General features: G+C 45.1%; 1 protein-coding gene and 1 long non-coding RNA gene across 2 annotated transcripts in view; both read left to right on the top strand.

Annotated features, from left to right (window-relative positions):
• Positions 1 to 11,267, top strand: part of ANTXR1 (ANTXR cell adhesion molecule 1) — a 195,462-nt gene extending 184,195 nt beyond the window's left edge. The window contains exon 18 of the mRNA XM_026657735.2: positions 8,552 to 11,267. Within this exon, the coding sequence (XP_026513520.1) occupies positions 8,552 to 8,824 (273 nt within the window). The 3' untranslated portion in view covers positions 8,825 to 11,267. The remainder of the gene's footprint in view (positions 1 to 8,551) is intronic.
• A 4-nt stretch (positions 11,268 to 11,271) lies between these two features.
• LOC115271291 lies at positions 11,272 to 14,774 on the top strand. Its single transcript, XR_003899892.1, has 2 exons — positions 11,272 to 12,959; positions 12,993 to 14,774. It is a non-coding gene; the product is annotated as an uncharacterized LOC115271291 (long non-coding RNA).
• Positions 14,775 to 20,350: the final 5,576 nt, after the last annotated feature.

Genomic DNA, 20,350 nt, shown 5'->3' with positions numbered 1-20,350 from the left:
TCTTTGGAACTCCACTTCAGGTACTTGAAGGCTGCTATCAAATCCCCCCTCACTCTTCTCTTCTGCAGACTAAATAACCCCAGTTCCCTCAGCCTCTCCTCGTAAGTCATGTGCCCCAGCCCCCTAATCATTTTGGTTGCCCTCCACTGGACTTTCTCCAATTTGTCCACATCCCTTCTGTAGTGGGGGGACCAAGACTGGATGCAATACTCCAGGTGTGGCCTCACCAGTGCCAAACAGAGGGGAATAATCACTTCCCTCAATCTGCTGGCAATGCTCCTACTAATACAGCCCAATACGCCATTAGCCTTCTTGTAAACAAGGGCACACTGCTGACTCATATCCAGTTTCTCGTCCACTGTAATCCCAGGGTCCTTTTCTGCAGAACTGCTGCTTAGCCAGTCGGTCCCCAGCCTGTAATGGTGCATGGGATTCTTTCATCCTAAGTGCAGGACTCTTCACTTGTCCTTGTTGAACCTCATCAGATTTCTTTTGGCCCAATCCTCCAATTTGTCTAGGTCACTTTGGACCCTATCCCTATCCTCCATCGTATCTACCTCTCCCCGCAGCTTAATTTCATCTGCGAACTTGCTGAGGGTGCAATCCATCCCTTCATCCAGATCATTAATGAAGCTGTTGAACAAACCCAGCCCCAGAACCGACCCCTGGGGCACTCTGCTTGATACTGGCTGCCAACTGGACATTGAGCCACTGATCACTACCCGTTGAGCCTGACAATCTAGCCAGCTTTCTATCTACCTTATAGTCCATTCATCCAATCCATACTATTTTAACTTGCTGGCAAGAATACTGTGGGAGACCGTATCAAAAGCTTTGCTAAAGTCAAGATATATCACGTCCACTGCTTTCCCGGTATCCACAGAGCCAGTTATCTCATCATAGAAGGCAATCAGGTTGGTCAGGCATGACTTGCCCTTGGTGAATCCATGTTGACTGTTCCTGATCACCATCCTCTCCTCCAAGTGCTTCAAAATGGATTCCTTGAGGACCTGCTCCATGATTTTGCCAGGGACTGAAGTGAGGCTGACCAGTCTGTAGTTCCCCGGGTTCTCTTTTTTCCGTTTTTTAAATATGGGCACTATATTTGCCTTTCTCCAATCTTCCAGGACCTCCCCCTATAGCCACGAATTTTCAAAGATAATGACTAATGGCTCTGCAATCACATCAGCCAACTCCCTCAGCACCCTTGGATGCATTAGATCTGGACCCATGGACTTGTGCATGTCCAGCTTTTCTAAATAGTCCTTAACCTGTTCTTTCACCACTGAGGGCTGCTCACCTACTCCCCATGCTGTGTTGCCCAGTGCAGCAGTCTGGGAGCTGCCCTTGTCTGTGAAGACCGAGGCAAAAAAAGCATTGAGTACTTCAGCTTTTTCCACATCATAGAATCATAGACTTTAAGGTCAGAAGGTACCATTATGATTGTCTAGTCTGACCTCCTGCACAACGCAGGCCACAGAATCTCACCCACCCACTCCTGTATCAAACCCCTAACCTATGTCTGAGCTACTGAAGTCCTCAAATCATGGTTTAAAGACTTCAAGGTGCAGAGAATCCTCCAGCAAGTGACCCGTGCCCCACGCTGCAGAGGAAGGCGAAAAACCCCCAGGGCCTCTGCCAATCTGCCCTGGAGGAAAATTCCTTCCCGACCTCAAATATGGCGATCAGCTAAACCCTGAGCATGTGGGCAAGACTCACCAGCCAGACACCCAGGAAAGAATTCTCTGTAGTAACTCAGATCCCACCCCATCTAACATCCCATCATCTGTCACTAGGTTGCCTCCCCCATTCAGTAAGGGTCTCACACTTTCCCTGACCTTCTTCTTGTTGCTAACATACCTGTAGAAACCCTTCTTGTTACCCTTTACATCTCTTGCTAGCTGCAATTCCAATTGTGCCTTGGCCTTTCTGATTACACCTCTGCATGCTCGAGCAATATTTTTATACTCCTCTCTAATCATCTGTCCAAATTTCCACTTCTTGTAAGCTTCCTTTTTGAGTTTAAGGTCACCAGAGATTTCACTGTTAAGCCAAACTGGTCGTCTGCCATATTTGCTATTCTTTTTGCACATCGGGATGGTTTGTTCCCTGCACCCTCAATAAGGCTTCTTTAAATACAGCCAGCTCTCCTGGACTCCTTGCCCCCTCATATTAGACTCCCAGGGGATCCTGCCCATCAGCTCCCTAAGGGAGTCTAAGTCTTCTTTTCTGAAGTCTAGGGTCCGTAATTTGGTACTCTCCTTTCTTCCTTTTTTCAGGATCCTGAACTCAACCATCTCATGGTCACTGCTGCCTAGGTTGCCACCCACTTCTACTTCCCCTACCAATTCTTCCCTGTTTGTGAGCAGCAGGTCAAGAGGAGCACGGCCCCTAGTCAGTTCCTCCGGCACTTGTACCAGGAAGTTGTCCCCAACATGCTCCAAAAACTTCCTGGTTTGTCTGTGCACTGCTGTATTGCTCTCCCAGCAGATGTCAGGGTGATTGAAGTCCCCCATTAGAACCAGGGACTGTGATCTGGAGACTTCAGTTAGTTGTCCGAAGAAAGCCTCGTCTACCTCATCCTTCTGATATAGCAGACGGCTATCACGACATCACCCTTGTTGCTCTTGCCTCTAAACTTAACCCAAAGACTCTCAACAGGCTTTTCTCCAGTTTCAAACTGGAGCTCTGAGCAATCATACCGCTCCCATATCAGTAAGTGGCCATGAGAAAGTCTAAGGGAGTCAACTTGATACCACATTGCCTGTGAATTTGGCCTCTTAACTAGCAGTTTGGAGCAAGAGGAGCTGCTCAACTGACATAGGAGACTGAGGCAAATAAACCTGGGTGGAAGGGTTCAAAATTCAAACTTTCTGGTGAGGGGGAAAAAAAACAGGATGAAATTTGTGTGAAAACATTATTCTGTTTTTCAACTGGCTCTAATTGCAAAGGTGATCAGGGTTCAATTATCGTTTGGACTCACCCACATGGGACCCCAGGGGAAGTAGGAACCCCTCCCTGGGTCTCAGTGCAGCCTCCCCAGATTTCAGGCCCACTGTTCCCCAGAGTAGGTGGAACCATCACTCTGCCCACCCAAGGCACCAGGTATCACAGAGGAGGAAGTAATTTCTGACTGGTATAGGCCAATAGCCAACTTACTTCCTTCACCCCACAGAGCTTGGAGGAATCAGGGAGGGAATCATGCTTCTCTGAGGATTGAGTTATTCTCTGTATTCTCTAGTGCTGAACTGGCAAAGAAACAAAATGGCTTTTAGGATCCAAGCCCGGGGTCTAGACTTGACCCCACTTGATCCAAAAGAATATCTGATGCCAGCAGTGTCCTGATCCACAGTGTGATTTGTGTTCTAGTCGGATCCACAAAACTATCACATCGCCAAACTAAGTAACTCTTTGGGCAAAATAATCACAACCCATTATTTTCTGGCCCAGTTTCCCATTTTTTTTTAAATAAATACTTCAACATAAATAAAGAAAATAAACAAAGACCATGCAAGTGATAGTCTGAAGCTGCTAAAGTTACATTGCAGGAGAGATGGAACCAGCACAAGGAAAACATTCTTATGGGGGTTTTTTTCCTGAAGAAAATTGGTTAATCTTGGGTTCAGACTTTCACTCACTCAGCAGGCCTGTCCCACAGTATTTACTTAAAATTGCAGCAAAGTGCATTAAAACAATGTTAAAGATGAGCCACCAACCCGCAGAGAGAAAATAAAACCAAGGACACTATGATTTAAGACTGGGGCATGCTTGGTGTTCTCAATTCAGATGCTTCTTCTGCTTTATCATCTGGTGCCCCTTTGTTAGCTAGTGTTACAGATGCAGTGAAGATCTTTGCAAAAGAGAGTGCAATATTTCAGCGTAATGTCCCGGGTTTACTTGTATCCGGGGCAGGTCTTATAAATATCGGGCCTGATTCTCCATTGCCCTAAACCGCACGCTGTCATTTATTCCTGTGCAAAGTGGGCAGTAAATGCCACCAGATCAGAAGAGCAGTGTCCCACGCCATGGTGGCAGAGATGTAAGGGTGTATCTCCATTTCAAGCTAGAGGCATCAATTCTAGCTTGAGGAGACAGCCCCGTACTAGTGCTGATCAAGCCAGCATGCTACAAATAGAATGTATCCATGGCCGTGCGAGAGATTAGCTGCCCGGAGTATGTGTCCGGTGTCTCGGATGGGTCTGGGCTCAGGACAGCAAACTCCTCCCACCGCTTGCGCCGCTGCTGCTACGCTCTATTTTTAGCATGCTAACACTATCAGAGCTAGCGTGGGTATATCTCCTCGAGCTGGAGTTTAAGCTTCCAACTTGAAGTGTCGACATTCCCTAAGGCTACGTCTTCACGGTGGAGGAAGGGGCATGATTCCCAGCTCACGTAGACATACTCACGCTTGGTGTCACTGAGCTAACGCACCAAAAATAATAGTGTAGCCACGGTAGCATGGGCACCATTGCTAGCCGCCCCGAATACAAAGCCCCCTGAGCCCCATGGATACGGACTCGGGACGGCTAGCCCATCCTGCCGCTGCCCGTGCTACCACGGTTACACTGCTATTTTTAGCATGCTGGCTCAATGAAAGCTAGCACAGAGTATGTATATGCAAGCTGGGAATCACCCCCACAGCTCATAGTGTAAATATAGCCTTAATGACAATGCATGGGGCAGGGTAGAGGGGAAACAGGGCTCCTTGTGTACTGTAATGCTGTAGGGCAAGTCTAAACAGGGTCACATTTGAGAACGGGCATGAATACAGGCCTGTTAGTGGGAACTAGTTTAAAACACTCACTCTGCACTGATGGCTCACTTAGCAGACCCACCATTCAAGAAGCGCAAAGAGGCCGCCTAGTTGATTTCAACAGGTAGCTAGGGGTTCTGCCAAAAGGGTCTGGCCAGAGCTTCGCAAGCTTCACCAGTCTCTTACCAGCAGATGGCCATTGCAGCCATGGTGTAGTTTAGAGCAGACTCGGGGTGTGCACTGACAGTCTTTCTGCAACCCAGTTTTCTTTAGATGACCTCTGTTCACACAAAACAGGCTGTCCTCAACTGTGGGCCGTGCGGGGTATTTTATAGTCTCAGAGCAGAATCCACTTTCCTCTACTGCTTGTCTAAGATTGAGACAGCTGTTTCTTAATATCCACAAACAATGATGATATCTTTGGCAGCGCACTTGCATAGAAGCTGTCTGAAGCTATTTTCACATCAGTCCCTTCCCCTCAGCTGCCACAGCCCATCAAATCCTCTCTCTCAGCCTTTCCAGCCTGCCGTCGGAGCAGGAGGAGGGAGGAAATGGAACATTTTATTTCTGATTTATTGTTGGTACATGTATATCCAGCTACCCGCTAGAAGGCATCAAAATTAAAGAGACAAACCCAGCAGTTGAAATAAAGACACGCTATCTGGCAGCCTGTGCCAGTGCAATGAATCAAACAGTTACCACTGAATTAAAATCTACGGCCTGATGGCCAAAGGTGCTAAGCACCCGCTCCTCCCATTGGACCAGACTGTCCCCAGTGGCAACTTGGCACCATGGGTGGTTGTATACTCCAATCTCATCTGGTAGCATTTACCACCACTGACCCCTTGTGTAAATGACTGCAAAAGGTGCAGGGCACCAGAGCATGAGACCCAGTTGCAGATGCTCAGCACTTTGGAAAAACAGGCCATTAGTATTTTAAAAATGCAAAGCATCTGGAGTGGAGGGACATCTGATGCAAAACTTCCATGTAGCTTGCTTGCATTTGTTTTTTGGGATTCAGTGGTGTCTAGTGTTTAGGGTGGGGGACTGAGAGTCAGGACTCCTGGATTCTAATCTTGCTTTATCAGCAATGTGATATGATAGTATGGATGAGCTGCTTATAATCCCTCTTCTACAGTTTACTCGTCTGTAAAATGGGTATAATAAGACTACCCCATGGCACAGAGAGGGTTCAGAGCTCCTAATGTAGTTGCCTTAAATTCTACCACATTCCTGTGCGTTGGAACCACTCCCATCTGCCTGGGATCATTGTTCTGTTTGGCATCTTTTCACTAGCACTAACATTTACTTTGAAAAAGGAAAGAGAAAAACACAGAAAAGCAAAACACCCCTAGTCCCCCTCACCTTCCAGACCTCCCCCATCCCAACACACACCAACACCCTAAACGGAAAACAAACTGTGGGCTCAGAAGCCCTCCAGTGTCTCTTTGTATGAGTTCATATCTGGAAGAATGAGCCTGTAATATAATAACTTGGATTCCGACAGTAGAGAATTTATTGTGGGATCTTTCACAGGTGGAAATTATTAGAAAAAGCTAAACAGCTTAGAGGGCAAAGGTTTTGTTTAAAATGCATAACAAACTGTAACTTAGCACCATTTTTATAGCAGAGCTACAGAAAGCAGTTTTTGGCTTCACATGGGCAGCAGGCTAAGGAGACATTCTACTTAACAGTTTGTCTCTTTCAGGAAGGACACGGTACAAGCAACTAGCTTTGGTAAATAATACTCCCTCTCCTGTCCAGTTGGTAAATGGTTAGAAGCAGGACATGAGTGATATTTGATATAGATGCAAGATGCAGATTCCAGATTTCAAGCAGGGGGTGGGGGGGGGAAGGCGTTTGGCTCTGGAGTTTTGTATCAGCCAAAGGTAGGGGGGGAACACTGGTAAAATTCTGAGCCAGAATTCTAACGGCAGCAGGAAAGGGGAAGCATGAACCATTGTTGCCAGCTCTTGAGATTTTATCATGAGTCATGTGATATTTGGTGTTTTTCGTAAAGCCCCAGCTGCTGGAGTCAGGTGATTGCATGAGAATCTCAACTTTCATTTTTCAAGAAGTTGGTTTCTAGCCCTCCTGCTTACAGATAAAAGCTTGTAAATGTAACCCAAGTGTATCCTAAAGGCTCAGAAAGCAAATATAAAAAACCCCAAATATATCCCTCTCATTATTTTGAAGCTATCTCCTGATTCTGGGGGCTGACTCGTGCCTCAGTCTGGCCATATTGTTGAATCCATGATTTGACTTCTCAGCCCATTTCTTCTCCCGGGCTTGTCTCCGTGGGATCAGTGTACTCAGACCAGGAATCACTTGTATTCTGCAGCAGGGTCAGTAGGTTCCGTTGTCCCCTGTGGCAGATCTGTAGGCAGAATATATTCCAAAGACAAACTCTGAAGGGGAGAATTTTGCCTTAACTCTGCTAAAATGAGAGAGGTTGTGCAAAATCTATTACATCACATGATGGCACCGATTGTAAATTCAAATCTAATCTCAGAGGCTTGCCACCCACGGTCTGTAGCACCTGTGTGTACAGATGTGGTCGGGGCGTGGATACACTTCTAGCAAGATCTGACAGTTGAATCTGGCTGTCGCTCACAGCTGTCTTCCCTCTAGATTACACTGTAGGGGAATTCTTACTGGAGATATTGGTCCACTGTTGAAGAGTTGCACTGATTATTTCCCGTCCTTTGGGTGTGTTGGCAGAAAGCATGCCTGAACTCATAAGCAAATGTCTGGTATGAAACTGTAGCGACATCTGTGTAGTATTTTAATAGGGCTGCATCTGTTTTCATGGAGGGTAAGTGAGATCCCAGGGTGATAGTGGTCATGCACACACCTGGACAGCTAGAATGAACTACTGTTAGCCAGACGTCTGCATGAGTGGACTGAGTTGATCATATTCATGCCTAAGGCCCTACCAAATTCACGCCCATGGAAAACGAGTCACAGACCATGAAATCTGGTCTTTTTTGTGATTTTACTCTATACTATAAGGTAAAAGTATACAAAAGTACACCCCTAGTTCTGTGCTGCTGCTGGCGGCGGCACTGCCTTCAGAGCTGGGCACCTGGCCAGCAGCTGCTGCTTTCCGGCTGCCCAGTTCTGAAGACAGGGCAGAAGGAAGGGTGGCAATTCCATCACCCCCCTTCCAATAGATTTGCAACCCCCTTTTGGGTTGGGACCCCCAGTTTGAGAAACGCTGGCTTAAGGGCTTTACATGTTTATATGTTGCCACTTTTAAATACATATTCATATTTTGTTATAACACTGTGAAATTTAAGATTTAATTATCTGAAACCATGAAATTCAAGATTTTTAAAATGCTATGACCATGAAATTTATGAAAATGGACCATGAATTTAGTAGGGCCCTATTCATGTCCCTTCACAGGACCTTACATGCTATGGCCGCTGGCTACAGGCACATGCTGGCTGCAATAGAATCAGTGAGCAGTGGTTGCAAGGATGGTTCTGTGTGCACTTTCACAATACCACGCGAGCTGGAGTCACGGATGCAGGGCTGGTCCATCCATGATTAGTCAACTTGCATTTGCTACTGCATGGTTCACTCCAGATGTGAATCCTTTTGGGTTTCTCAGAGCAGCCACACAAGGATTGGGTTAAGAATCTGGCCCATAAAGGGGCCTTGACTCCAACTGTGCACCCAGAGAAATAAACGTAGACGGTTGATTTGTGAGTAGGAATACCACTGCACCCACCAACATGGCCCTCGGCTCCTACATCACCGCCACGCTCAATAACCTTTTTGTTTCTCTTTTAGGGCCGCTGTATCAATTTCACCCGAGTGAAGAATGCTGAGGCACCGCCGAAATACCCACTCAACCACGCACACCCACCCTCCTCTCCGCCCCCTGCCCCGATCTACAACCCTCCACCCCCTGCTCCGATCTATACCCCACCTCCTCCCAGTTCCCCCACTCCTCCCACCCCATCCCCATCGTCCACTCTCCCTCCACTGCCCCCGCCTCCCCAGGCCCCGGCCCCCAACCGAGCCCCTCCTCCCTCCAGGCCCCCCCCTCGCCCTTCCGTCTAGGGGCTCAGCCTTGTCCCTCTCTCTTCCAGAAGCATTCAGAGGGCTCTTTCAGCAGTACTGTAACAAACCTGTCTTTGGGGGGGGGTTATAGGAAGCCTTTACATTCTGAAATGGGTGACAATAGAACAAACCACTTATTAGTCTTTTTATCTATTTATATATAATCCCATAATGCATCAGTCTCGCCAAACCAGCAAGGAGAGAAAATCCAGGGGGCTGCAAAAATGAGGCCACTGGAGAAACATATATCACTAATGTTCACTTCAGCCCTCCCATCCTCTGTGATTTACCACAGTGATCCTAGAAGAAATTGGAAATTAGACTAGCTCTTAGAAAATTCAGAGACTGCAGGGCAATCCTCCACCGTGAAGGCCACAGCTGAAAGCTTCCTACAGACCATGAGGACATCACAATGGGCTACTTTGCCACAACTGCGTGAGTTCTCTTCTTGTTGCAGTGCTTCAGATTAATATGGAAAGCTGATTATTTCTCACATGCCTGCGAACAGCAGGATAAAATAACGAGGAGTGTTAGATCTTTGATTTTGAATCTGAAAAAAAAAAAGCAGCCATCCCAATGGACTTTGTTCTGGAGACTGAACGGGGCCATCATCCTTTAGTTCCCAAGAGGGCGTTGGAGTAGGTGTCTGGTGTATGGATTTGTGTACGTTGTTATGTGGAAGTGTGGGTGAATGAGGCTGAAGTACTACTAGAAAAATGAATTACATGTAAAAGAAAAAGAAAACCTACAGGAGGGCTCCAACCCCACACCTGAAGAAGAAGAGTTCATGAAAGATCAGCCTTCCATGTTCTCAGCAGGCTGTAGGGGTCCGGAGACCACTGAGCAAAGGAGCCTGTGGAAGAGAAGGTTGAAAGAAGAGTCGTTACATTACGCTTCGCTAACGGTGCCTGTCTGATGAGTGCAGCAGAGTAATTCAGTGACCGTTTCCATTTTAAAATGAAGGTTTCTGAAACAGCTGAAGTGGGAATGAGTGGTTGGTTCTATTAAGTTTTTTTTTTAACTGCAATCCCCTTAGGCTTCTTAAATCCTGTAATTGTCATCAGTTTCACAGAATCTCACCCCTGCCTTTTTTGTTTGCAAATTGCCCCCTTCCGCCTTACCAACTTCTCTGCTTTGATGTTTGTTTTCCTTTCCTGAATAAGCATTGGATGTCTCCCATACACTTTGTCAAAGGGACACAGTGCGGCTACATCGTGCTCTTGTCACTTCCATTATCAGTTGTTGGCCAAGGCGAAGTCATGCACAAAGTTGCCTGAGATGGGAATCAGTCTTCGAAGAAATGCACTGGCTGCATTTCTTCATGTTTTCTCCTTCTTTTTATTTTTTTCCCAGTGGTACCCTCCCCCCATAGTTTACAATACTGCGTATGTACACGTTTTAACCTATAGTAAACTTCCTGAGCACCTGCCTTTGTAACACAGTGCTAGAAATAGACAAGATCAAGATTAAAGTCAAACCTCTGCCTCCCTAGTTTACTTTTATGATCAGCTCCCATGACATGAATATCTCCCTGGAAATTGCCACATCATAAAGACAAATCATCTTTGTAGCTACAATTCTATGAATATCGAAGGGTTTTCATACTCATGTAAAGCAGGTGGTTTTTCAACCACAGATACGCTTTGCCAAGTAGTTATTCCAGTGTTGTTGGAAATATTGCTTTTCTAGGGGAAAAGGCTATTCAAGAAAGAGGAACAGAGCAGATATAAAGATAAAGACCCAGTCAAGGAACGAACTGGGATATTTTTTGTCAGGAACCTTTATAAACAGTCCCTTCTATCAGGCTCAGATTCAGCCCAGTTGGCACTCACCAACCCTTTGGTCAGTGTGTCTTATGTCATATGGAACAAATGACTTCATACAGGGATCACAATGTCTCTGAGGTCTGCAGCCATGTGCGGGCTGTTCTGTGAAAGGGCCGATGTAGCCACCATCACAACTGTTTTGTCTGCAGGCAGCACAGAGCAGTCCCCACTTTTGACATTCACTGGGTTAGACGGTACTCAGATTGTAGCAGGTACTGGCCACGGTCGGTTCAACAAGACAACGTTAGGATTGTCAAGTGGGACTGGAAATCTTGGAAAGCCCTGCAAAGGTTTGGTTGGACTTCCCCTTGAGATGGATGCCATCCAGTTAAATAGCTGAAGATGGAAAGTGTAATAACTGGGAATAGTGTAATAACGTCCCACGGGATTGCTAGGTATTTCTCTTAACAGATCCTCAACGGTACAAAAAAGTTTGGAAAGAAAATTATTTTTTAACCAAATGACATTAAAAATATCTTTTTTTAGTGTCAACCAGTAAATCAGAACAACTGCTGGGGGAAAATAAATGAGTTTACTACTCTAAGACTAAAAGTAGTGTTTGCAGATTCCTATAAAAAATTCTTTACCACAATTTAAGAGGAAAAAGCCCCAACCCCCCCCCCCCCCCAAAAACCAAACTTAAACAGAGTAACAGAAAAGCTCGATCAGGCCAGAAAAAAATAATTGTAATGTATCCCTGTACTACAATCCTTCTCATGAGTAAAAACAAACTCCAAATTGTTGTTGTATATATTGTTGTTGCATGCTTACCATATGTTAGATGGAAGCATTTCCTATCCAGTGTGGATAAAAGAACATTTTTCAAGTTGTAGTAAATTATTATAAAGCCAATGATATTTCATGGCATGTTATTGTATCAAGCTGTGCTTGTTGTATTTTTGTTCTTTATGTTTGTATTGCTTTTTATAAATGTACAAATATTTCCTGTAGTGACGAGTACCTGCTTTACATAGCATTAATTGAACTACAAGGACGATGGGCTATATACACTCCTCGATCCATTGAATGGGAGTTATGCACATGGATCTAGGGTAGTGTGTAGCCATACTGCAGTGGGTGTGTATAGAAACACCTAGTGATAAGCAAATGCCTATTTTTTATTAACTGAACACAGAATCATTAACTGGTTATTGACCAGTTATTTACTAGACATTGTACATGCAGGTTATTAACTGGACATAGAATCAGAGTGCCCACGGGTAATCTAAGTTACTTGTTTTCAGTAGACCCTGACCATGTAAAATGTACTCAGCAAAACCAGAGCAGATGTTGGCTAGCAGAATTTACCTCCAGTATCGTATTTAAAATCAACCTATGGGTGTACAATTATGCAGGTTTGGAGCCTGGTGCCACTGAAGTCAATGGGAGTTCTGCAATTGACTTCAACAGGCACAGGACCACGGCCACATTTTCTGGGGCTGCAGTAGGTGCATGTACTAAATTGAAAGGGACACGGCACAAACACCAACCTTTGTGCATGTATGCAGAGGCCCATTTGTGTGTTCTGAAAAGGCTTTCAGCAGGTGCAAAACATCTAGGTGCACGGTTCTTTGCAGACGTGCTCCTGCAAATGTGTGGCCCTAAGTTTCCGAAGAGATGGTCCTAAAGCTCTAAAATGAATTTTCCCAAAGAGGAGAAGATTTCTGATAGCAGATGGGTCTTTAATCTGTAGCAACCTGCATGAAACTTGGAGGCAGGAGCACAGATTGGAGGAGGGAAGCGTTCAGAGAAGGCTTCAGGAAGTCAGCCTGTGTGCACGTGGCTGGAATGCTAGCTGCAGTTTCAGCATCTCTGTAAATAGTTCTCTTAATAAAGGGCCAGTTTAGGTTTACAAGCATGGAGTCCTTTTATGTATTAACCAGCATGTAGTACACGAAACATAATCTGGCAGACAAAAGCGTAACAAAATCCAGTGGCAGGAAACTGAGGCTAGACAAATTCAGACTAGAAATAAGGCACACATTTTTAACAGTGAGGGTAATTAACCATTAGAACAGTTTACTTGGGCATATGATGGATTCTCCATCACTAGAAGATGGGATGTCGTTCTTAAAGTTATGCTTTAGCTCAACCAGAAATGATGGGCTTGATGCAGAAGTGACCAAGTGAAATTCTGCTGCCTGTTTTAGGCAGGAGGTCAGACTAGATGATTGGAAAGGTCCCCTTCTGACCTTAGAACCTGTGAATTTATGAAAGATCAGGTCCTAGGGAACCAGGCGGGTAGCTGCACTCATCTCTAAATTTCATTGTATTGCATTAATATGAAGAGAGAAAAGGAAATACCTAAGGTGCAGCAGGTGGAGAGATTGGGAAGAGGGAAGGGAGCAAAGCCACCTTTGCCAAAGCCAGAATCTGAATGGAAATTAAGACCAAAAGGACATATCTTCAACTGAGTGGGACTATGGTGATTGAGGTCAGCTGAGGGTTGGGCCCAAAACCCATCAAACTTGCGTGCTTAAAGTTAGGCTCCTACGTTCATATTTGGGTACCTTGGCAGAAGTGAGCTGAGTTTCCAAGGTGCTGAGCCCCCACCAACCTCACTGAAATCCAGGGGAGTCACAAGTGCAGGGCACTTTTGAAAAAAAAAAAGAAACCGGACTCCTTTTGTTGAGGTGCCTAACTATGGAGTTAGGGGCCTAGCAGAGAAAGGTGGCTGGAAGGGGAAGCTGGAGAAATTCAGACTGACAATAAGGTGGGAATTCATAATGATGAGAGTAATTAACAGGGAGGGTAATTAACCAGCGGAACAATTGAACCAGGATTAAGGTGGATTCTCCATCATTGGCCATTTTTAAATCAAGGTTGGATGTTTCTGTAAAAAATCTGCTGTAGGAACTATTTTGGGGAAGTTTTCTGGCTTGTGCGATACAGGAGGTCAGACTAGATGATCACAGTGGTCCTTTATGGCCTTGGAATCTATGAACTTGTCTACACTCGAAATGCTACAGTGGCACTACTAACGCTGATGGGAGGGGTTGTCCCATCAGTATAAGTAATCCAACTCCCAGAGAGGAAGTAGCTAGGTTGATGGAAGAATTCTTCTGTCCACCTACCTCTGTCTGCACTGGGGTTAGGTTGATTTAACTACATTGCTCAAGGGTGTTGATTTTCTACACCCCTGAGCGATATAGGTGGGTCAGCCTAACTTAGTAGTGTTGACAAGGCTTATGAAACTTTAGGCAACCAGGTTTGACAATGTTGGCCATAATTTCACATCGCCTTCCAGTGACAATTAATGCTATGCAAACGAGGTTGAATGAACTGGTGTACTGTATACAGACATATGGTACCCTATGTATCCCCTCCCGATAGAACTTTCCTGTTGTACATATTACAAAGCTGTCATTCCAAACTAGCCATTTGAAGGCAAATGTTCATTACAGAACAAAAGGAAGGAGCTAAACGGTGAAACATCTGCTCTGCAGTTTCAACAGGAATTAGGGTTTCATTTTTTGTATTGTTTTTACCACTTGCACATGCAGAAATATAGAAGTAATAGAATTGGTCTTGATAGCAATGAACAGCTCTGAGTGATTTGCTCTGAATAGGACACTCAGGCCTGGGACTTATATTATTCTTTATTCATGTACATTTTTTATATTCAATGCTCTACATCAATCTGTGTCCAACAGCCTGAAAGAAATCTGCAGTAGCATTTGACGAGGATTAAGAACATTTCAAAATGCTGAAAAGTTACAAGCTGCTGCTGGCTGTAATTTGAAGCCTTTGTTCAAATTAGCCTTGTGATCTTCCAAATTCTCCAGATACTCCATGTCGTGTCAAAACATGTTCTGTCATCATTTAGATGATGGGGAGTTGGAAGGGAGGGGAGGGGGCTGTCTAGTTTCTTTGAGAACTCTAGCAGTGTTTGAGTCAAGAATATTGCTAATAGCTGGGAATGATGCAGCAGTGGAAAGGAAACATGCTTTATTTTTTGATATTGACTTCAGTGTTGATATCCCAGGACTGGTTGGAAGAAGACAGTTAAGCCAGGTTTAAATGATGATGTTCTACTCCCTGTGTTTGTTGCATGTGTCATTTGTTAAATTCAGTCATTACCCTTGCTGATCTTGAGGTTATTATTAAAGAACTACACTAATTCATGCCTGTTTCTGTATGTTGTGTTTACTAGACAAAGGCGAATGCACTAGGAGAAAAGCAGGAGAACCTGCTCCATGTAAAACTTCCCTTTCATCGTGTGGCATACCGGTGTTCTGCTGTTGTGGGTTTCTAATAGAATAGTTCCTTCCATGGAGGGCATGAAGGGAGATTGATGAAGATGGATGCATAAGTGGCATGACAAAGGCCCCGATTCAGCAAACCATGTAAGCACAGGCGTAAATTTAAGGATGTGCTTGAGTCCTGTTGACCTCAATGAGTATGTCTACACTGCAAATGGAGGTGGGCTTGCCTTTAATCGAGCTAGCGTGGGTAACAATGGTAGTATAGACATGATAGTACAGACTTCAGCATGGGCCAGCAACCCAAGTACGTACCCAAGGTCCCTGGCGGGCTTGTATTCAGGCAGCTAACCTGTACTAAAGCCCATGCCCAACCATGTCTACTCTAGATTAAAGTTAGCATGGGTGTGCTATAATAGCACCTCCGTTTGCACTGTAGACATACCCAAATGAGACTTAAGCAATGTGCCGAAGTATTTTGCTGAATAGGGGCCCTCCTTGCACACGGTGTGCGAATGGGAGCTTGCAAATTGACAAGCCACAACATTCTTTGCCAAATCTGTCTCTCCATCTGTCTTGTTGCCAGCATTGAATTTGCTGGGAACATGCAAACGTTTCCTGAACCATTCAGCAGGATGTAATGCTGCAGGGTGTAATGTGCCAGGTTGTGCGCTGCACCTCATTGCAGACTACCTGCCAGAACCAGTTTTCCAACCCACCTATCCATTCGTATCCTCCTAAAGACTCACTTTTGCCACAATGTCCACTACAATGAATTAAAAGCTCCGCCAGCTTTTCCAGTGCAACTTCTATTCAATACGGGCAGCCTTTCATACTGCAAACTCTTTAGGATAGGAATTGCCTCTATGTTGTATCCTGTACAGTGCTGAGTACACACTCACACACACCCTGCCATTGCTTAACAAATAGCACCCAATATACTGGAATCTGACAGCCCCTCCTTCTGAGTCCTCTGTTTTGGGGTTCCCTTCCCAACCTGAGCCACCAAAACCCTGATTTTCTGAGGTGCTGAGGATCCCACTGAAATCTGCAGAAAATCAGGCCTTAGATGTCTCACGTGGGGACTCAAAAATTGGGCATCCAAAATAAGTAGCCATCCCTGAAAATGTGGGCTCTGGCTGGTCTTCTATGGCCTACCCCCAGCTTCCTTCAGCATATTTAACACTGCAGGCTTAGGCCAGTTTTTGCTGTTGGATCTAACATACCTGACCCTAACTACTGCAAGGAAATGGGAGGAGACTCACTCTGCTTGCAGTGTCTTGCTCTTCAGATCAGAGCAAGGAGCCTTATTTCTGGGGCTTGTCAGGTGAAAGACAGCAGAAAGTCATAGAATCATAGAATATCAGGGTTGGAAGGGACCTCAGGAGGTCATCTAGTCCAACCCCCTGCTCAAAGCAGGACCAATTCCCAACTAAATCATCCCAGACAGGGCTTTGTCAAGCCGGGCCTTAAAAACCTCCAAGGAAGGAGACTCCACCACCTCCCTAGGTAACGCATTCCAGTGCTTCACCACCCTCCTAGTGAAATAGTGTTTCCTAATATCCAACCTAGACCTCCCCCACTGCAACTTGAGACCATTGCTCCTTGTTCTGTCATCTGCCACCATTGAGAACAGCCGAGTTCCATCCTCTTTGGAACCCCCCTTCAGGTAGTTGAAGGCTGCTATCAAATCCCCCCTCATTCTTCTCTTCTGGAGATTAAACAATCCCAGTTCCCTCAGCCTCTCCTCATAAGTCATGCGCTCCAGACCCCTAATCATTTTTGTTGCCCTCCGCTGGACTCTTTCCAATTTTTCCACATCCTTCTTGTAGTGTGGGGCCCAAAACTGGACACAGTACTCCAGATGAGGCCTCACCAATGTCGAATAAAGGGGAACGATCACGTCCCTCGATCTGCTGGCAATGCCCCTACTTATACAGCCCAAAATGCCATTAGCCTTCTTGGCAACAAGAGCACACTGTTGACTCATATCCAGCTTCTCGTCCACTGTGACCCCTAGGTCCTTTTCTGCAGAACTGCTGCCTTGCCACTCGGTCCCTATTCTGTAGCAGTGCATAGGATTCTTCCGTCCTAGGTGCAGGACTCTGCACTTGTCCTTGTTGAACCTCATCAGGTTTCTTTTGGCCCAATCCTCTAATTTGTCTAGGTCCCTCTGTATCCGATCCCTACCCTCTAGTGTATCTACCACGCCTCCTAGTTTAGTGTCATCGGCAAACTTGCTGAGAGTGCAGTCCACACCATCCTCCAGATCATTAATAAAGATATTAAACAAAACCGTCACAGCCGTTCCCCCTACAACACAAGACAGCACAATTGCAAGCTGTCCTCATCTACAAGAAAAGGCTATCAAAGATAGGCTGTAGGCCCAGCCCTAAACTTAGCACGAGATTTAAACTTGCTCAGCTCTGATTGTAACTCAGGGTTTTCCTCAGGCATTTCATCTCTGCACTGAGCATTGAGGCCAATAGGTGGGGACTTTGTGGGGAGTGCATTAGAAATTGTATACGCTTCCTGTACTCAAACAAGAGCATGGGAAACAAAACCACAAAGAACTGTACAGTCTCAAATAAATTCTCTCCCCTCTGTCTTAGAACAGTGCCCTACCCTAACCTGTTTTCTGAGGAGATGGAGCAGCTTCATTCTCAGGACCAAATCTGACTAGTAATGTGGAGTGTTAACGCTTAAAAGGGGGGCTGATTTTCAGAGGACTGCCTGCGAGTCAGGCCCCCTTAAGGTGTCTCAGCTCAGGTTCCCCAAAACATTAGGGATTTCAACAGAAGTTAAGAGTCTAAATGCCTTTGAAAATCTCTGGCCCTAACTGCTTTTGAAAGCCTGTAGCAGGCTACTGTGCTTTGTGAGTTCTGCTACTTGTTAGCCACTGCTGATTACTCACCTGTGTCTCTCAATTAGCCCCAGCTGGGCTTGCCTCTGCCTAGTAGTAGGGAGTGGTGCTTTGCTTCCCTGGTACAGTTTGCCTGAAACTCCTGGAAGCTGCTGTCTTTTCCCAGGTTAAGCAGACCTGGGCTGGGTGAGGGAATGTCAGCGTAGTTCAGTGTGGGGTTTTGCCTTTCAGCTGGGAATGTCAGCCTGCAAAGAAGCTAACACACAGCAAGAGACAGTCCCCATTCCGCTTGGGGGCACAGCAAAGAACAGACTGCTAGCGCTATCTGAAGGAGTGTGAGCGGTGAGTCTAATTTATACTGTATCATTCCTAGCTTCCCTAATGTATTGTTCCCAGTTTCCCAGAGCAGTTGAGATTACAAGGAAAGGAGACTGTTTCCTCAGGGTCCTAGAGGAGGAGACAGATTGGAGCCATTAGTCTCTTGTTTTAAAAGTAGCTCCACGCTTCTGAGGATTTACCATAACAGATGAAACTATCATGCCTTTGAGTCAAATTTCTGTCTCCAGCAGCAGCCATGCAGGAAGGCTAAACAAACACACACACACTTTCTCTTCCCACATGCGCACCCAAACTAAGCCAAAGCCCACTGCAGTAAGTGGAAAGATTCCCACTGACTCCAATGGAGTTGGATCGGGCCCATGATCAATTGCCCAGGGATTCCCATGTGGGTGTGAAGGGGAATAATTCTTTCCTAACCCCTGTGTCAATCTTCTAGTCTGGAGCATGAGAGCTGTCTACATGTATCTTGGCATGCAAATTGTCTGGAGACAGCCTGAGCAATATAATTTGAACACCCTACTCCCTAACATCAGGGGTGTTTGGAATCATGTTTTTCCTTTGGGGGCATAGTTATGAGAGTTGTCCTGAGTCATAAATATTCTCCCTTTTAAAAGCCCTCCGGGATATTTGACTCTGACCTCAAGAACAGATGAATTCTATGCTGGGCAGGAAACAGGGTGATTTTTTTTTCTAATTCTAATATATAATGTGTACAGTTTGCACATGCTAAGTTCATAGCTCTGTAAGGAGCACAATGGAAGTCTCTCGCTGGATTCAAAATGTGTTCAGAGTCTTTGCTATTTTTTAATTTTTAAGATCAAGAGGTTTTAAGTGGTGCTCATGCCCTCTTTAAAGAAACACGTCTATACAACATGCACTGGTAGATAACGTAATGGCAAATAGAATAGGTTCCCACTGCCAAAGAAATTCTGTTGCATGCAGGGGGGTGGAAAAATCACTGAAAATCTGGAGCAGTTTTCCCCAGCAATGTGTGGTATTTGTGTGTGGTGGGGTATATGCACACACACACATTGTGGTTTTTTTTTATATTTGAAGAAGAGCAAAGTCAGACCTAATCAGAACTCGATGCTGCCAGCATCTTGTACAATATACAGGTTACTATTAGGTCAGCGTGGATCCTGCCTAAACAAATTTGATCATGAAAGGGGGAGGGGGGAGTCTCTTGATTCAAGGATCTGCTGTAAGGTGGATATTTTCCTCTTAATTCCAAAGGTGTTTGTATGTGTGCTCTGAAGCTGCAGTACATATGGTGTTGTCTTGGCCCGTGATTTGAGAAAATCTCCTGAGCTAAGCATGCCCTAGCCTAGGGTGACCAGATGTCCCGATTTTATAGGGATAGTCCCGATATTTGGGGCTTTGTCTTATATAGGTGCCTATTACCCTACACCCCCTGTCCCAATTTTTCACATTTGCTGTCTGGTTACCCTAACCTGGCCTGAGCAGGAATTTTCAGTGCTTTTTACAGACTAACTAATTACTGTAGCTCCCAAAGATGCTTTGGGATATTGTTATACCTGTGACGTTGTGCAGTCTATATGGTTTTATAAAAACATGATAATAAGTGAATATAATGTAACTGGGATAGTTTTAGAAAAAATATGGTAATAAGTGAGTATAACGTAACTGGGATATGCTTCATGCAAAAGGTCTCTTGTAAGGTATCGTTACAAAGCTTATAATCTACTAAGTATGATCATCCGATTTGTAGAAATGTACCACTCTTGTATCTAAAACTAGAAATATAAAATATAACTCTGAGGGCCTATTGTAATTATGTAAAGTGTAGGCCATTAATGATGGTTTGGAATCTTGATGACTCCCATTAACAAGGACCATTGTCTGCAGATGGCTGTGTTTACCTGTTAGTCTTCCTGTATATGTGTGTGTTGGCAAGTGGGCAATGAAGTCTTGCAGTGACATGTGATCATGTCACCTGAAATGGAATCCATCTTTAACCTGGTGCTTTTCCAGTGGGGGTGGAAACCCAGAGGGACAAAGGGTTCCCGCCTTATGCAAAAGATATATAAAGGGGTGGAACAGAACAAAGGAGAGAGAGGAGCCATCATGAAGAATCCCCTAGCTATCACCTGAGCTGGAACAAGAGCTGTACCAGGGGAAAGAATTGTGCCCAGGCCTGGAAGGTGTCCAGTCTGAGAAAAACTTACTGAAGCATCTCTGAGGGTGAGATTATCTGTATTCAGTTTGATTAGACATAGATTTGCACATTTTATTTTATTTTGCTTGGTGACTTACTTTGTTCTGTCTGTTACTACTT

This window comes from Terrapene carolina, unplaced genomic scaffold, assembly GCF_002925995.2.
Source record: "Terrapene carolina triunguis isolate 2854851 unplaced genomic scaffold, T_m_triunguis-2.0 Scaffold53, whole genome shotgun sequence".
NCBI lineage: Eukaryota > Metazoa > Chordata > Testudines > Emydidae > Terrapene > Terrapene triunguis.
The sequence above is the reverse complement of the archived record's forward strand: the minus strand, read 5'-3'. Positions and strand labels throughout refer to the sequence as shown.